This window comes from Manis pentadactyla, chromosome 9 (assembly GCF_030020395.1).
Source record: "Manis pentadactyla isolate mManPen7 chromosome 9, mManPen7.hap1, whole genome shotgun sequence".
Classification (NCBI taxonomy): domain Eukaryota; kingdom Metazoa; phylum Chordata; class Mammalia; order Pholidota; family Manidae; genus Manis; species Manis pentadactyla.
Window position 1 is genome coordinate 93,349,957 of NC_080027.1, and position 18,915 is coordinate 93,368,871.

At 40.9% G+C, this 18,915-nt stretch overlaps 1 protein-coding gene across 9 annotated transcripts in view; it reads left to right on the top strand.

Annotated features, from left to right (window-relative positions):
• The window catches only part of NVL (nuclear VCP like), a 105,117-nt gene that overhangs the window by 73,467 nt on the left and 12,735 nt on the right, over nt 1-18,915 (top strand). For 7 of the 9 annotated variants that reach the window (XR_005024695.2, XM_036880859.2, XM_036882386.2 and 4 more), the window contains 2 exons: nt 10,397-10,503; nt 17,601-17,677. Coding sequence is in view for 6 of the 9 variants with exons in the window: in XM_036880859.2 (XP_036736754.1) it covers nt 10,397-10,503; nt 17,601-17,677 (184 nt within the window). In the remaining 3 variants the exon portion in view is untranslated. The remainder of the gene's footprint in view (nt 1-10,396; nt 10,504-17,600; nt 17,678-18,915) is intronic. The other 2 variants (XR_005025221.2, XR_008999313.1) reach the window with 1 other exon arrangement.

Sequence of the window (18,915 nt, forward strand, 5' to 3'; positions counted from 1 at the left end):
AAGAGTAAAAATGTCAGCTCCCTTTAAGCTCCTTTCCCCTACCCCATTTATAAGAGTATTGTCTTAAATATTCCCTGTCCACTCTCTGAGAACCTCTCAATGTTATTTTTGCTTCAGTTGTCAAATATAATTTTAAAAACTCAAGAAGGAAAATTTACTGTATTTATCCACATTTTTACTCTTTACGTAGTTCTTTTCTTCTCTTATGTTCCTAAATGTCTTTCATTGTTTCCTTTTGTTTTGAGAATTTCCTTTAGCTATCCTTTTAAGTTAAGTTCATCTTGTAGCAGATTTCCTTAGCTTTCATTTATCTGAGAATGTCTTTGATTTCTGGTTCATTCCTGAAGGGTGTTTTTGCTAGATACAGAATTCTGGGTTGACATTTCTTTCAGTACCTGCGAAGTGTTGTGCCATTTCCTTTTAGCCTGCAGGTTTCTGAAAATCTGCTGCCATGTGAACTTTCTTATATGGGTAAGGCACTGTTTCTCACTGCTTTCAAGATTTGTTTTCTTAATCTTTAGTTTTAAGGAGTTTAATTATGCTGTGTCTTTTGTGGATTTGTTTTTATACTATTTGGGATTTGGTTGGTTTCTTTAATCTGTAGGTTTATGTATTTTGCCAGTTGGAGAAATTTTTGGCCAGTATTTCTTTGAATACTTTTCAGCACTACATTTCTCTTTTCCTGGGACTCTGGTGACACACACGGTAGACCTCTGGTCATGGTCACATAGGTCACTGAGGGCTCTCTTCATTTTGTTTGCTTGCTTTCCATTTTCTACCTTGCCTCTGTTGTAAAGATTTGGTAATTTATGTTCTAACATAAAGTTCATCGATTCATTCCTGTCTTGCTTTTGCTGTTGAGCCTATCAAGTAAATTTTTCATTTTTGTTATGATATTTTACAGTTTGATCTTCCATTTAATTCTTTACATCTTCTGTTTTTCACTGAGACTTCCTATTTTTTTGTTGTTTTCAAGCCTGCTCAGAATTCCTTGCTGAAGTGCTTTCATTACAGCTGCAATAAAATCCTTTTCAGATAATTCCAGTAGCCGTGTCATCTATGTCAGCTACTTTTGTTTTTCTTTTCTTGTTAAAGTTGAGATTTTCTAGGTTCTTGTATACAAGTGGTTTTTGGTTGTCTCCTGCACATTTTGAGTGTTATATTATGAAATTTGAAGTATTATGTTACTTGAATTTTCTCTTTTATCAGGACTTCTCTGACACCACAGTGGAAGGGGAAAGCTGCCCCATTGCTGCTAGTAGGGAGTGGAAATCCCAGTTCATCACTCTGCCTCTTGACACTCCCTAGGTAGAAAGATGCCTCATCACTACTGGGCAGGGTAGAAATTCAGGCTCCACTGGGCCTCCATTAGCACCACCTTGGCTTAGAAGGGAAGGAGCACCTTATTATTCCTACCCACGCATCCTTCAGTGACGCCTGGGTAGTGAGGACCTCATCATCCCTGGGCAAAGATGAAAGTCCCAACTCCCCACTGAGCTTTCTCTGACACCACCATAGCATGGGGGATTGGAATGTCTTGTCACAGACAGGCAAGGGTAAAAGCCTAGACTCCCCATGTGCCCTTTGTTAGCACAGCAGAGGGAGGGCCACTGTTTCTCAGTGTAGGCTGAAGTATTGCAGTTACCATCTGAAGGTTTTCTGTCTATGGGTCCCCATTCCTGGTTCTTTAGCCAAAGAAAGAAGTCTACGTTGGTAGCTTTTTTCTGTGCCATTTGGTATTTCAGGGTCCAGGATGTTTACTCAAAGTGAAAGCCCAAGAAGCTCACCATCTTTTTTGTTCCTTGGGTCCTGATGTCCCAAACCAGTCTGTCTTTTTTCCTCCTTTAGAATCTTATTAGGTTTGTTTCATATATAATATTCAGAGTTTTAAAGTTCCTTTTATTGGGGAGAACAGGGAGAAGTGCATCTATTCTATCTTGTCCCAGAAGCAGAGGTCCTGATTTTCTCTTTTGTGGTGGTGCCGGGGAGGTTATTCTGGCCATTTAATGAAGCCAGAGTGGAAGTAGGCATTCCTAACCTTGGAGGTCTGTAGATAGAATTTAGGGGTGGGGGGTTCTGTGAATGTGAATGTGGTAACTTTTCATGTTATTTTTTGCCAACCCATAACTGAAATTGAACGCCTTGAACTATGAATGTTGGCAGTAAATTAGTGCAGTATTAGTAATACCTGGCATTGTCACCAGTAGAGGCCATAGTATTTCTGTATCACCTTAGAGTTGTCATAGACATCACAGATATCGTTCATACCCATACTACTTCAAAGTTAAACTTTTATTAGACCTGCTGTTTTTAGTGTGCTAATAAATACATGCACATATTAATATCAAAATTTTATTTTTCTAATAGTTTTGATATTAGGATTCTTATAACCCTATGTATTTTATTTTATGCTTCTAAAAAGTTTTTTTCTTTGAGGCATCCACAAACTTCACTATATTCCCAAAGGAGTTCTTAACTCAGAAGGATCCTCTGAGTTAAAGCATTGGTCCAGGCAAGAATTGGTATGGTCTTGGTGGGTGAAGTAAGGATGCAGTCAGTGGGAGTTGACCCCACTCAGGATATATTTTGAAGGTAAAGCCAATAGAAATTGCTAGAATTAGAATTAGATGTGAGGTGTTTGAAAGAGAATAAACAAGAGTTACTGTTAGATTTTTTTTTACCTAAAACCTGGGTAAAAAGTTGTGTCACTGACTGAGATAGAGTTTCTTAGAAGTAGGTTTCTTTTCATTTCTAAAATATTTTTCAGAAGAGATGAAATACATCTATTACATTTTCTGCACAAGCCCCTGTTTTATTATTCATTATTTAACACTTCTCATTAATGACCAGCAGGCTCCTGAAATATGTGTTCAGCACTAAGTACTCTGTCAGTGCCTTACTTTGACAGACCTCAGCACCCTTGGGAGGAAGACACTATCTCACATCCGTAGTATGCGCCCAAGGATATACAGCTGATAACTGGTTGAGCAGAGCTTCGAGTCTCTGTCTGTCTAGTTCTAAGTAATTGTAATTATACAAGCACTTGTATTGGTCAGCCACACAGTAAGTACTTCCCATGTTATGTCATTTAATCCTCACAATAAAGCTCTGAAGTGGGTTCTGATTACTTTGCCCCAGATAAGTAAGTTGTTGTTAGCAAGTGGAAAAACCAAGATTTGACCCACAGGATCCCACTGAATTGCACTTTGTTTAAAGGGCACGCTTACTTCCTCCACATTCTGTACCATAGTCTCCTCTGTGTGATAGAGTTTTATTTGTTGTGTCTTAGGTTTTGAACACTGTTTTGTGTGACCAGTTCTTGTAAATTGACAAACTCCTTGAGAGAATGGCTATAACATATATGTCTCTGGGTTGTAGGTCCAACTAGTAAACAGCATGAAAAACACAAATGCATACAGGGAGAGATGTCAGTAAGAAATCCAATGCCACTTAAAAGCTTGTAACTAACTCGTTCTTTGTCCCACTCCCATCCCTGCCCAGAGGCAACCACTTATAAACTCCTTGACCTACTTTTTTCTGGATTTCTTCCATATTTTCAAATAATATGCTCCTACTGCTATTGTTTACCAATGTCACACACAACCCATTAACATTTTTAAGGGAGACGATTTATCCAAGATCCACCCTCTTCCCACACACACCCCAGCCCTCCACACCATGATTCTCTTCATCTCCCAGTATTGCAATAGTCTTAGCACAGCTCTCAGTAAACTGGTCAGTATTTACATCACCATGACTCTGTAATATCCCCTTCACTGACCCAAAGATAATGCTGTGACTAGGTTTCCTTTTCATGACCTTTTTATTTTTTGATCTATTAGTAACTTGCTTCTTCTGCTTTGTTTTCTGTGTTTCTGTTCATCATCATATGTGTGCCACAGTCAGTATTACTTAACCTAGATGATGTACTGATTCCTTTTGAATTTTTGTTTGTTTCTGGAGCTTTCTAACTTCCAGCCTGGATTAGCTGCCTCTAGCCTGGGTGAGCAGCTTGATTTCACGACTCCTCTCTCAAGCTCTCCTTTGCTCTGCCCTGTTTCTGATCTTGTATCTGCCTTCTGGTTGACTCTGTCACTCTGCAAGGTGTCATCTTTCAGTGGCTTTCCTAAGAAAGGTTAAGGACCAGGTAAGTTTTTTAGGTTTCTGTATATTTAAAAATATCTCTGTTCTACTCTCTTTTGATTAGTAGCCTGTCTGGGTATAGAATTTTGAGTTGAATTTTTTTTCCCCATAATTTATGGCACTGCTTTTTTTCTTTTAAAAGTTCTATGTCATTCTGATCTTTTTAATGTGACTTTTTATTTTTTTCACGTGAACACTTGGTATTTGGTGGACCTTAAACCTGAATTGATCTTCTAAATTTCTTTTCTCCTATTTTCCATCTTCGTCTTTTTTTTTGTTTCCATAATTTTGAGGTACCTCTTGTTCTCAAGGAGCTGTGACCCTCTTCTGATGAGTAGTGCACCAAGGTGCATTTCCTGTTCTGGAAATAAACCACTTCCCTGTGCTCAGCCAGAGGAGATGAAGTTCCTTGTACAAATTACATCTAGTCCATTTTAAGTTCCCCTACACAAATCTCTGCATTCCCTTCTTCAAATGCCAGCTCCTGTAAAGGATGTTCTCAGTTGAGGAACTGTCCCACTTAAACCCTGTGTAGAGAGTTAAAAACATCCTGTACAACACACCTAGGTATGAAATCCAAATAGCCCCACCAGTTCATTCACCTCAGTAGGTTTCTCTTTCCAACAAGTAGCAATAAATTATCAGAAAGATTTTCTGCTCTCTATATATAGCTCAGTTGAAAAAATAAATAAGTAAATTATGATGTGTAAACTTCTGCTGGGCCAGGATTAGCTCTGCAGTTTTGTATTTGAGAGATAGCTTCTAGTTAAGGGTCTCTATCCATTGTAAGCCCTTCAGGTGAAAGACTGGGTGACTTAACAAAGATGGTATTTATTTCATTATAGTAAGATATTCTGCCACTTCATTCCAAGTAAATGCAGTATTTTCTTACCTAATTGGTCTGAGTGGCCCTGGGTCTTGGTTACTGCTCCTCAAATGCAACTGAGCAATGGTTGCAGGTACTGCCCTTTTAAGATTAACTTAGGCCCTGGTGTCATTTCTGCTGATGTACAGGTACCTAGTACATAATAGAACTCAGTAAGTATTTGCTGAATGAATCACAAGAGACTGACCAGTTTTTCTTGAAGGCTTGATCTTGTAATAATTTCCACTGGCCATATTGATAGTGTAGTTGAGGATCCAGTTTCTTAAAATACAGCTTTATTGAGATATATAATAAACCATAAGTTTTACCCATTTTAAGTATATATATGATTCAGTGGTTTTGAGTATATTTACAGAGTTGTGCAGCCATCCCAATAATCTAATTTTAGAACTTTTTTATCACTGTAAAAAGAAATGTGTCTTCCAATAGTTACTTGTATCCTTTCTCTCCAGCCCTAGGCAGCTTCTGTCTCTATAGATTTTCCTATCCTAGGTATTTTATGTCAACAGAATCATACACTGCCTGTGTGGGTTCTTTTGACTTGCTTCTTTCACATAGCATAAGTTTTAAAGGTTCATCCAAGCTGTAGAATGTATCAGTTGCTTCTGTCCTTTCTGTTGCCAAATAATAGTCCATTGTATGGGTATACCACATTTTGTTCATTCTCTAGTTGATGGGCATTTAAATTGTTTCCTCTTTTTGGCTGTTTGATAACGCTGCTGTGAACATTTATGTACAAGTTTGTGTGAACATATGTTTTCCTTTCTCCTGGGCAGATACTCAAGAGTGGGATTGCTAGGTCATTAGGTAACTATTTATTTAACATTTTGAGAAACTGCCAAACTCTTTCCCAAAATGGCTGTGCCACTTTGAATTCCTGCTAGTAGTTGTGACAAAGCAGTGCACAAGGGCTCCCCTTCATCCTCATCTTTCCCAACTCTTTTTTTTGTATCATTAATATACAATTACATGAGCAACATTCTGGTTACTAGACTCCCCCATCCAAATCCTGTTATTATTTTGTTACAGTCATTCTGGTGGATGTGAAGTAGCATTTCATTGCAGTTTAATTGGCATTTCATTGATAATTAATGATATTGGGCATCTTTTATTTTGCTTATTGGCCATTTGTATCTTTTTCAGAAATGTCTGTTTGAATCCTATATCCACTTTTTAAAACCATGTTATTACCTTCTTATTATTGACTATTGAGGGTTCCTTATTAATTCTAGATACAAATCCATAATCAGATACGTAATTTGCATATATTTTCTCAGTAATCTGTGAGTTGTCTTTTCACTTTCTTGATAAACATTTGAAGAACAAAAGTTTTAAATTTTGATAAAGTCCAATTTACTGTTTTTTTTTTATTGCAGGCACTTTTAATGTCATCTCTCTCAAATCAATACCTAACCCAAGGTCAAAAAGATTAACTCCTGTTTTCCTCTAGGAGTTATATAATTTTGTTGCCTACATTTAGGCCTTTGGTACGTTTTGAGTTATTTTTTGTGTATGTTCCGAGGAAGGTGTCCAAATTCACCCTTTAGCACTTGGATATCCACTTACTTCAGTACCATTTGTTGCAAAAACTAGTGTTTTACCCCCACTGAATTGTCCCGGCACCTTTGTTGAAGATTGAGAGTTTGTTTATAACATGACAAAATAATGTTTTCCTAAAGTTAAAAGTTGCTACCATTGGGCCTTAAATTTTAGCCTTTTATTTTTCTTGGAGCTTCACTGCAAATGATGTTATGGTGGGTCTTCCACCCAGTGATTCTACCCTGACACAACTGTGGTGGAGAGCCAGTCAGAAGCTGTAACAATAACCCAGGTCAGGAGGTTGGTTGGAGGCGGTAGCTTGAATGTAGAAGGATCTGCTTCTGTTGTGTCATAGAGCTGGCCAGATTTGCTGGTGATTGGATATGGAGGTGGGTGAGTGAATCACGCATGCTTCCAGGTGTGGGCCTGATACACTGAAAAGTTGAGTTGGTATTAACCAAGATGGGAAAGACATTGGTAGGGCTCAGTTTGGGGAGGAGATGAGAAGAAGTTAGGATCCCAGCCTTAAATGTATCATGTTTAAGATGGCTGTTGGTCAAATGAGGCATTGAGTGTGAGCCAGCAGCCTCTCTCATTTCCTGGAACTTCCATCCCTCACAGGCTTCTCTCTTACTATTTAAGATCTCCTAAAGTAGGAATTTACCCAAAGAATAGAAGCTCTCAGATTCAAAAAGACATATGCACCCCTATGTTTATTGCAGCACTATTTATAGTAGCCAAGATATGGAAGCAACCTAAGTGTCCATCAATAGATGAATGGATAAAGAAGATGTGGTACATATACACAATGGAATACTGTTCAGCCATAAAAAAGAAACAGATCCTACCATTTGCAACAACATGGATGGAGCTGGAGGACATTATGCTCAGTGAAATAAGCCAGGCGTAGAAAGACAAGTGCCAAATGATTTCCCTCATTTGTAGCATATAACAACGAAGCAAAACTGAAGGAACAAAACAGCAGACTCACAGACCCCAAGAAGGGACTAGTGGTTACCAAAGGAGAAGGGTGTAAGAGGGTGGGTGGGGAGGGAGGGAGAAGGGGATTGAAGGGTATTATGTTTAGTACACATGGTGTGGGGGTCATGGGGAAGACAATGTATCACAGAGAAGGCAAATAGTGACTCTGTGGCATATTACTACACTAATGGACAGTGACTGCAATGGGGTATGGGTGGGACTTGATAATATGAGTGAATGTAGTAACCACACTGTTTATTCATGTGAGACCTTCATAAGAGTATATATCAATAATACCTTAATTTAAAAAAAGATCTAAAGTATAGAAAGCATATTAGTACTGAGTTATAGGCAGTACTAAATTTTCTTCACAAAACCAAATGTATATCTACAGAAAATTGGAAATACAAATTGTGGCATATCCACACAGTGGAATACTACTTACTACACAACAGTAAAAAAAAAAAAAAAAAAGAATTATGTACCAATACATGCAACAAACTAGGTGAGTCACAAAATAATTAATGTTGAATAAAAGTATGATTCCACTTATGTAAAATTCTAGAAAATGCCAATTAATCTGTAGTGACAGAACAGATTGGTGGCTGCCTAAGGATAAAGGGGATCAGCGAAGGGCAACTAAGGATAAAGGGGATCAGGGAAGAGCAACTGAGAAAGGTTACAGTGGAGTCCTTAATACTTTTTTGAAGTGCACAGGCTTCTTGAGACCGGGGTGTTTGGGAACCTTTGTGCCGTAGTCGGATGTCAGCAGGCCCTTGGACGTGGCACTAGCTGGTGCTTGAAGGGGTTGTGCAGGACTCTCTTCTCCTTGTTTCCACGTGTTACATCCTGGCATCTCAAGGGAAAGGTCAGCAACATGTTGATCATTGAATAAGTATTTAGCTTCCCCAGGGTAACTAAAGAACAAGAGAATTTCACTAAGAAGAAGTAATTCTGCCTCTTTAGGGGAGAATAAGTTAGTGGGTAAGTCGTAATGTGTTCATTAGAAAACATGAGTCTTGTTATTCATAGGTATGCCTGTACATGAAAGGTGGTCTTACTGTGAGCTATCAGAAGCCTCTCTAGAATGGTTGAGGGCTATTAAAAATGATGAGGCTAATTAAATGGGCTCCTTGTGGAGGAATCAGAAATGTTCCCTATGGACCTCAGTGTCAGGGAGAGCTTGGGGCTTGAGGCAGGTTGTTCCTTTGCTCCGGTTACCAAGAGGCTGGTAGCACACAGAGGTCAAGAGTTTCTTCTGGGAGACTTGGGGAAAGCTTCCAGGAGGAGGCATCCTTTAAGAATTCCAGATATAAATGAAAACGAAGGTATTTTCAAAGAAAGCAATCACTGAGAACAAAGAGGAGGCTGGAAGCTCCTAGGTTTAGGGAACAGAGAGAGATCTGGTAAGTAGGTTGTGGGAGCTGGGAGAATGTATAAGGAGAGAGGAAACTGGAAAGGAAACTGATAGGCAGGAAAATTAATATGAGCTGGGTGGAGAGAAAATTAAGTCCAGGATAGCCCACTTACAAGGGACTCAAAAAGTTAACAAGTTAAAACTAGAAACCCAGAAAAGACTCAAAGTTAGAGTTAATCAGCTAAAGCTCAGAAGGCCAGGGGCAACTTGGCCTGGAATGTTTGAATACTCCCCAGATAAAGAAAAGTATCTGAGCACAGCCCATGCCTTCATTGTGTCAGTTAGATCATGCCATTGTAAGATTTACTTTAGCCTGCTTAAAAGGCCCAGCTATTAACAGCATAATAAAGACAGGAAAAATTCCATCTTAAAGATAAAATTGCATTTTAAAACCCAAGAAGTTAAGTAATATTCTTAACATGCTCTTTAGCAAACGGACAATAAACTCAGCCCATCTTGGAGTCAGGGCAGGCAGTCTTGATTGATATTCTCCCAGACCAGGAAGCTGCTACCCTGGGAAGGACCAGAGCAGTACATTTCTTGTGTTAAGCTAATTTTGCAGAATTACCTGGAGGACTGATAAAAAATTTAATGTCTCATCAAAAATAAACATCCGGAGACCACCTAACAAGTCCACACCTCTAGCCCTTTGTCACATTTCTGAAAAATCCTTAAAAGGGGAAACCCCCAACCTTTCAGTGGTACCTCTCTTTGAGGTCACCCGCACATTCTTAAGCGTGTAAATTTTTGCCTTTATTTAGACGTTCTCCCAATTTTTCAGGGCACCTCTCCTCCCTGAAGCCACCTATACTTTTCTCTCTAAATAACTTTAAATAAAACTTTTATGCTTCACTACAGTGTCTCTGCCCTTGTCCCCTTCATTGCGGCAGGGACAAGAACCAAGGAAAATAAACAATGCCCCCCCCTAACAAAACCAGTGAGATCACTGAAGGCCTTTCTGTGGTAGTGAGAAATTTAGACTCCATTTCTGCAGTGGGTCCTGGAGTTCAAGAGAATTGGATGTGTGTCTTAGGATGATAACTCTGCGGCATCATAAGGGGTCCTAGAGCTGGGTAAAGTAGGAAACAGCACCTTTACATTTGACCTTGAGTGTGGGTAGGGCAGGGGGGGCATATTTAATGGAATTTATAGGATATATCTCCAATTAGAGGGAGGGGAGAAACCTGCCTGGGATGCAGGGGTTGGGTGGTGGTCATTATTTGAGCCAGAGAATATCCTGGAGGAAAGCAGGTTTGGTACAGAAAGGTGGAGGTAGACTTTCCATTTTCTTAAGGATGTATTTTGATGAGCAGAGGCTTTTAATTTTACTAAAGTCTAATTTATCAGTCTTCTCATCCCTCATGTTAATTGTACTTTTCTAAAAGATTCTTTTATATTTATTTAAGACACAGTCCTCCCTTCCTCTATAGATATCATTGACCCTGCCATCCTGCGCCCGGGCCGCCTGGATAAAACACTCTTTGTGGGTCTGCCACCCCCTGCAGATCGGCTTGCCATCTTAAAAACTATCACAAGAGTAAGTAAGGGAAATGGTTGGTTTTTGTGCATGTTTCTCATTTTAAATACAGACAAACAGTAATTGAGGATGCCTAATCACTTTCTTTTCTGTAGCTTTAAATATTTCCTCAGCCTGTATCTCCCAAAAGAGGTGAACTGGTTTTAGCAATTAAATCGACTATCCATTCTTTTTATTTGCTTGAAACAAAGAGGATATTTAGAGTTAAGTGCTCAACTGGTATACTTGAGATAACCACTCTAAGCACATTTCCCTATATTCTAGATCTTTGTTTTAGTAGACTAATTGTCCTTAGAGGGATCTGAAATGAAATGAAACTTTTGGAGACAAAAAGCAGATAGATGTAGGTCCGTTATAAATATCCAGAGAAAAATTGAATTTCAAACCTACAGTGTTGAGTTCCATTCTCCATGTTGGTGATGCCAGCTTTCAATACCTATGCAGTATTTGTAAAAATGTGTTGCTGTTTTTATAAAAATAGTAAGACATGAATACCAAATGCATAGAAGCCATCACCCCAAATCGTACTACCACAGAAATAACCCACATTAATATTAGTGCAGACATTATTCCAAATATCTTCATGCAGCATGAGTTGCTAGATGGGTGGGTGGCTGAATGGATGAGGAATAATTTAGCTTAAGTACATTACTTAAAGTTAACTTCCTTGAAATTCAAAAGAAAACAGAGCTAAAGGAATTCTGGTAAATGTTCTTCTTCATGAAAGATATTATTTCCTAAAGTATCACTCCAGGGGTTTTAAATTTTTAAAAGATTAGGAGAACCAGTAAGCACCTGCAGTCATTTTTTTTTAAGTTCACATTTTACTTTTGACAGTATATGTTTAATTTCTGTCTGAAAATTGGATAGTTAGGATTCCTGTATTTTTTCTTCCACTTCCCAGGTTTGTTCCCTGTATATTTTTCTTTGTCCAGTGCCTTCATATTTCCATTCTGTTCTCAATTCGTATTCTTAGTTTTGTATTTAAGTAGACATAGTGCTCACCCAGCACTTTGGCTTCAGCTTTAGTTTTCTGATTTCTTTATTTTGATTCATTTTATTTGGGTTAACAATATTCCATCTTCAGATTTATTCCATTTAATAGTTCGTTTATTCAGCTGTGTTCCTGGAGTTCTTTCCATGATTAAGAATGTCTACCTGTTGTTTTATACTTGAATGACATAGTAGCTGGGAGTAATTTTTCCTTGGTCACAGTCTCTCTGGCCTTTGTAGTAATCGCACAGTGATTCAGACATTGCAGGCACCTGTAAAGATGTTTGGGGCCAGTCTATGCTTTTCTGTTTTCTTTCTTTTCCCCTTGGTAGGTGACTTGCTTCTTCTGCTTGGATCTCTGAAACATTCTTCGTCTCTGAAGCTCAATAACTGAAATAAGATGTCACTGTCAGTTACTTTCTCTGTTGCTGATGCTAGTAGTAGGGGGATCACATTTGAGTGCTGAGGACCTAAAATTTGGTGTGCCTTTTAGTTCTGTAGGCACAGTTCTTCCTTCAGGGAATTTTTCTATGTTGTGTGTCTGAATACTACTACTCATTCATTACTGGACTTATTTCTTCAAGGTCACCAATTTTTCCTATATTGGGTCCCCTTTGTCTTCCATACCTTTTGTCTAGTTGCTTACATTTTGCCTTTTTCTGCTGCATTCACCATGATAACTTGTCTTGTCTCCTTTTTTCTTCCCTCCCTTTCTCCTTCCTCTCATTGCCAAGCTTTCTCCATCTTGATGGTTACTCCATCCATATGTTCTCTGTTCTAGTAAAGTGTGGGTGAGTCCTCTCACCCTTTCTCACTACCTGGAATCAGTTTTCCTACCACTCACACATTACAACTTGAGTCATGGTTAATTGGTTTGTACCCACATTTGTATGACCCGGGTAGGAAAGGTTCCTGAGCTGGTGCTTAAGTTAACCCTTATGAGGAAGCCTGAATTTACTCTCCCCTAAAGGATGCTGGATGAACATCTGCACCTGCTCCATCCATCCAGAAGCCATCTCATGCCCCTGGCTGTGCCACCTGGCTCCCCAGACAATGGCATGCCTTGGCACGTCTTCCTGACTGTGCTGAAATTCTTTGCTGGTGTGTCTGAGCATTTTTCTTTAACTTTTTCTTGGGTTTTCTTCTCAGGCTGTTTCTGTCCAGTTTAGAATGTTAAAGGAAATTTACAAGGTCTTGCCAACTTCTTTCCTCATGGTGAATGCAGCAGAAAAAGGCAAAATGTAAGCAACTAGACAAAAGGTATGGAAGACAAAGGGGACCCAATATAGGAACAATTCCTGCTTCCCAGGAATGGAGACCTTAGTACTAGACACTCCAGAATTTTCTTTCCTTGGCACCCACTTTTCAGCATTTACAACATGAAGGTTTACTCCTTTCTTTATTTGGTTGCCACTGTAAATTTTTTAACATTGCTTTTTTTTTTTCAACATTTTCTCCCTACGTTGATAAAGGATGATTTTGTGAACCTACTTCACAGGGCCATCGTTAGTTAAAACTGCATATAGCTGCATTCATAACTACATCCCAAAGGAGGGAATAGGTTAATGAGTTTGTGGGTTTCACAGACCTCATAGACAGCAGTATGAAAGATACCTTGGGGGAAGGGAAGCTCAGGGCAGTAAGTGCAGCATGCTGGCACTGAGGCAGTGTTGAGAGTAGCCAAGAGGACTTGGGTGTGAGAACTACTCCAAGGTTTTAGTTAACAAGACATGGGATCAACTGTGGAGCTGAGCATAAAGGACAAGTAAGGTGAGCTCTTAGTTTGGGCAGGATGGAGAATCGGTGGTGGTATCATACCACCAGCATGAGGGGTCTGGGAAGGACTAGGATGATGCTGTTTCAGTTCAGGGTGCCTGGGCTTCAGCTAAACAGAGATGTCTCTGAGGAAGGTGGTTCTCTGGTAGGAATGCAGGAGACTCCTCTGGCCAGGAGTCTTGTGTATCATCACATAGCTGGGGGTGAAAGCCAAAAAAACACAGGGCTATAGATGAGTGGCTCTCCACCTAGGGTAATTTTATCACCACCAGCAACCCTACCCACCCCAGAGCAGTATCTGGGGACATTTGTTTATCACCAGGGCAGGGGAGTGATGGTGCTCCTAAATTCATAAATGGGTTTAGATTCATGGTTACCAAAGGTTCAAGGGTAATTCCCTTACTATCTAGCAGTGTGATTTAACTCAGTTCATATGCAATTACAAACACAACCTAAAGGTTCATATTTTTTTCCTCCTTTTTCTTCCTCCTCAATTCTTTGTATGTTAGGAATCATATTCTCTACTCTTTGTCTATCCCTTGAGTGACATCTGTTCAGCCTTAGGAATACTTCCATTTGTAGGAGTCCCTCCAAAATGCATTGTACAGGTGCTTTATGGGTGGTAAATTTTCTCAGCTTTTTCTCATCTGAAAATTGTTTAATCCCTCCTTCAAATTGAAATGATAACCTTGCTGGTTAGAGTATTCTTGGTTCAAGGCCCTTTTGTGTCATTGCATGAAATGTATCATGCCACTCCCTTCTAGCCTGTAAGTTTTCTGTTGAGAAGTCTTATGATAACCTGATGGGTTTTCCTTTGTATGTCATCTTTTTTCTCTCTCTAGCTGCTTTTAAAAGTCTGACTTTATCCTTGATCTTGCCATTTTACTTAATTATATGTCTTGATGTCTTCCTTGGGTCCCTTATGCTGGGAGGTCTGTGCACCTCCATGACTTCAGAGACTATCTCCTTCCCCAGAGTGGGGAAGTTTTCAGCAGTTAACTCCTCAGTGACACTTTCTATCCCTTTTTCTCTCTTCTTCTTCTGGTACCCCTATAATGCAAATACTGTTCTGTTAGGATTGGTCATACAGTTCTCTCAATATTCTTTCATTCTTAGAGATTCTTTTTTCTCTCTGTGCCTCAGCTTTGTATTCCTCTTCTCTTAATTTGTATTCCACTTACCATCTCTTCTACTACATCTAATCTGCTTTTAAATCCCTCCTTTGTATGTTTAATTTCAGATATTGAATTTTTTTGTATCATTAATCTGCAATTACATGAAGAACATTATGTTTACTAGACTCCCCCCATCACAAAGTCCCCCCCCACATACCCCATTACAGTCATTGTCCATCAGCATAGTAAGATGCTATAAAAATCACTACTTGTCTTCTCTGTGTTGTACAGCCCTCCCCAAGAATTTCTTAATGATTGAATCTCCAACTTAAATTTGTTCCTGAGTTCTTGAATATTTTTCTGTACCTCCATAAGCATGTTTATGATTTTTATTTTGAACTCTCTTTCAGGAAGATTGGTGAGTTCAGTTTCATGTGGTCCTTTTTTCTCTTGTTTGTGAGATTTTGGTCTGAACCAGGTTCTTTTGTCATTTCTTATTTCTATGTGGTGCCCACTAGTGCCCAGAAGCTCCGGTCTCTGGAGCTGCTCAGCCCCTTGAGTGAGGTTGGGGGTCGCTGGGGAGCAGAGCTGGTGCCTGGAGGGAGGAAGGATGTTTTTCCTGATTCCGGTCTGCGGTGCCTTTCTCCAGTATCAGAGCCAGTGGGCCAAGCACACAGGTGTAAGCCTCTGTGCTTTGTGTCTCAAGCTGTTGTAGGTGGAGCCTCCCTCTGGCTTGCCTGACGCCAGCACAGTGACTGCCAGTTTGCGAACCCGTGCCAGCAGGCTAGGAGGAAGGCACAGCAGGCTGCGTGTCGCAGCGGGGAGGGGGAGGTGGCCTCAGAGCTCAGTAGGCAGCCAGGGGGATGGAGCGCTTTAAGCTTCTCAAAGTTCCCAACCTGCTGGGCAAAGCGTGCCCAGACAACCTTGTCCAGCCCTCCCCTCCCCCGGTGCAGCAACCTCTGTGCAAACCCCACCCCTTCAGCAGCCCTCTCGCTGCTAGGAAGCCTCTCAGACTGCCTGCCTTTCCTCTGTCCCAGAGTGGCTGGATGTGGATCCTCTCCACCACAAAAGGTGGGAATCTCAGTCTCTCAAGCACTCTGCCTGTCTGAAGTCCCCAACGTCCAGAGCACCACATAGTGTAGGTTTCTGCTCACAAAGCAGATCTCCAGAGTCAGGTGTTCAACAGTCCCAGGCTTCCACCCCCTCCCCTCTCCGTTTCTCTTCTCCCGCTGGTGGGCTGGGGTGGGGGAAGGGCTCAAGTCCCACTGGATCAAGGCTTTCGTACGTTACCCTGTTTCATGAGGTCTGCTCTGTTTGTGAGGTCTCTGTGCAGTCTGGTGCAGCCTTCTTTCTTGTTGCTGTTTTAGGATTAGTGGTATTAACTAACTATATTTTCATACAATTTGAGGTTTTGGGAGGAGTTCTCCCTCTCACCTCTCACTGTGCCATCTTGAATCTCAAGACACTTTTTTTTGTTTTAATTGCCAACATAAAAAGGATTTAGAAACTTCCCAGAGGTCCAATAAGTTGCAGATTTCAACTTTAGAGCTCACCTTTTTTTTCTTATTTCCAGTCCAGTGTTTTTTCCACTTTTTAGACCTTTTTATTGAGGTACAATACATATACAGAAAAGTGAGCATAATATTAACTGTCCAAGTGCATGAGTTTTTATAAGCAAAACCTCCACCTATAAGAGAGCATTGCTGTTTAAATTCATACAGACAGAAACGCTGAGGGTGGTACCAGGGACAGGGCTTATAGGGCTAGTGGTTAATGCATACCAAGTTCAGTTGTGGGAAGATGAAATAAGTTGCTAGAGATGGATAGCCACATGATGGTGTGAATGTACTTTTAAAAAAAATGCCGTTAAACACGCCTTTATAATGGTGGTAAATTTTTTGAAGTGCATTTTACCACAATAAAAATATCACCAGAGCTGCAGGCATTGCCCTCCAGCTTCCTTCCAGCTGCTCTCCAGCCCGCCCTACCCAGGTTAACCAAGGGGAATTGAAAACATCATTAAAAGGAACCTTAGGGATCCAGCCGTCTGATCATCTAGTTTTACACCCAAGTGGAAAGGAGAAAAGAAAAAGCACAAAGATTCTTTGCCTGAGCTCGTACAAGAGTTCATTTTCCAATGATTATTTGCCAGGGCAAAGTGGATTGAATGGGAACATAAATACTCCTTTAACCTGTATTAGCTGAACACTTGGATTCTATCAAATAATAGCAGCTAGCAGATGCCAGTTTACAAAATTGTTCAACATGCTCATCCAGGAGGACATGAGAGGACACCATCTGAGCATGGGCCAAGGGGCAGGTGATCACACAGCACAGGATTGGCTGACACAGCCCCTGGCTCAAGCACCTGGCTCAGGGCACCTGTTGGGCTAATGTTTACACTTATCCTGAAGCTTGATGGCATGTTTGTTCACTTTGTTCTCTGTTTCTTCTTAAACTATTAACTAATATAATATTTGCTACAAAGGAAAGACTATGCACAGTATATGTAAGTGATGAATCAGAATAATAAAAAGATACTAAGGGAGTTTGCTGTACATTATAAATCACTAGAAACTTTTATATGTCTCTGCAGTTTAAATCACTAAAAAAGCTATTAAGAGAGTGTACTGTATGCATGCCAGGTCTCGTCTGTAGTGTTGTTGGAGTCTGAGGCTGTTTGATACTTGTCCTTTCTAGTGTCGCCTGGTGTCTACCAAAAGGGAATTGGCTGGAGTCAGGGCTGAATTTTAGATAAAGGGTGAGAAAGAACCCTTGAGTAGCAGGGCTCTGGCTGCTGCTGGGGAGTTCACTGCACACACTCTCCTGGTCAGGTTCAGTGTTGTTCCTCCCTTTCCCGCCAGCTTCACATCAAAACCAAACACTGCTCAAGCATTGCCATTGTAATTAGGCAAAGGAGATGCGTTCCTTCACCTTTGGGAAGATCGAGGTGGGTGGGACCTGTTCCTGGTGGTGTTTTTACTGCAGCTACACCCAGGCTCTCCAGGCTTGGTAAGCATAAATCGTTGGCCACTAGCTGTCCCTAGTTTGGAGTCTGCTTCTTAACCACATTTCTCAAAACTGAAAAACTCTTATTGGTCTGGGACTCAATTACATTTAGTTAAGCAGCCAGTACTACTTACTAAGCTACTATGTGGGAAAGTATTGATAATAAAAGCCTCAGTGAAAACTGATTTTTTCTCTCTCACTTAGAATGGCACCAGACCTCCACTAGATGCAGATGTGAATTTGGAAGCGCTGGCTGGTGACCTCCGCTGTGATTGCTATTCGTAAGTAACTCACAGTTGAGTCTGCCAGCGCTTGAAGGCTCAGCGTCCTGTATAAAGTAACATCGTTGGGAGGACTAATTCAGCTCCCTAGAAGAGCTGCATTAGGGCCTGGCCCTCCTCGCTTCTTCCTCCTCAGAGAAAGGACTTCTGGGTTGGAGGCTCTGAGGAGTGCCAGGGACTGGGGGACCCTCCCGCATGTGGACTCGGTGCACAGCTTCCCTGACCACCATGACTGCTGCCTTCCACAGATAGCCCGCCCTTCTCCCAGGGTTCTTTAGCAGCTGTGTCACTGCTTGGGGGCCAGACTGTCCAGGTACTACAACATTTAAGGGAGAAAGAGCCATAAGCCATGTTTCCAGGCCCATTCACATTCAGCTTCAGTATGTTCTCTGATGTAGCTTCTGTTGTTTCTTGACATGTTTTAGGTAAATTTGTTAGCTTTCCCACTTTTGGTACACAGGGGAGAAAATGAAGGTCAAGTTTATTTGATGGGTAAACATCTCCCCCGTCCCGGCTTGCTCTAAAAGCTCTGTAGATTGTCCACAGTATACTTGGTGCTCATGATGCCTCTGCGGCAAGCCAAATAATGTTTTCCAACATTACTAAGTGAGTTAAGTAGTAGTGTTTACATCTCTGAGGTCTTCAAGAGTCTTATTTTCAGCCATGTAAACTTACATCCAAAGACATACCCACAGGTGGCACTGAGGTACTCGGTCATTTCCGGTTCTGGTTGAAAACCATCTCTATCAAGATGAGTCCACTTAAAACCATGTAGATCGTTTTTAGGGAGTGTGCTGAGGATACAAAGTTGTATTCCCCAGCTCCCTCATACATGGACATCTAGGGCTGTGAGTCTCCTCCTTTGCTGTGCCACCCTGGCACACCTGACATGCCGTAGTATGGCCAGGATGCTGCCTCTCTTCGAAAGCAGCAGTCACCTCAGCGAAAGAGAAACGATCAAGTCCCAGGCAGTGGTGGTGAGGGGCACCAGGAAAAGCACCCCCCTCCCCTTTATGGAGATATAGATCTTCCCCTAGTTGGGAATCAAACCCGGACCAGTCTGCTATGAAGGGGAAAAAAAGACTTAAGTGAGTAATTTATAGCTTGACCGCTAAAATCTGTAAAGATTTTCAATGGGTAACAGGTCGTTTTCATGGGAGAACTACGCTGGGCCAAACTTTTTGGAGAACACTACATAGGAAAGGGGTGTCAGTTCATAAAGGGGTCAGAGGGGAGAG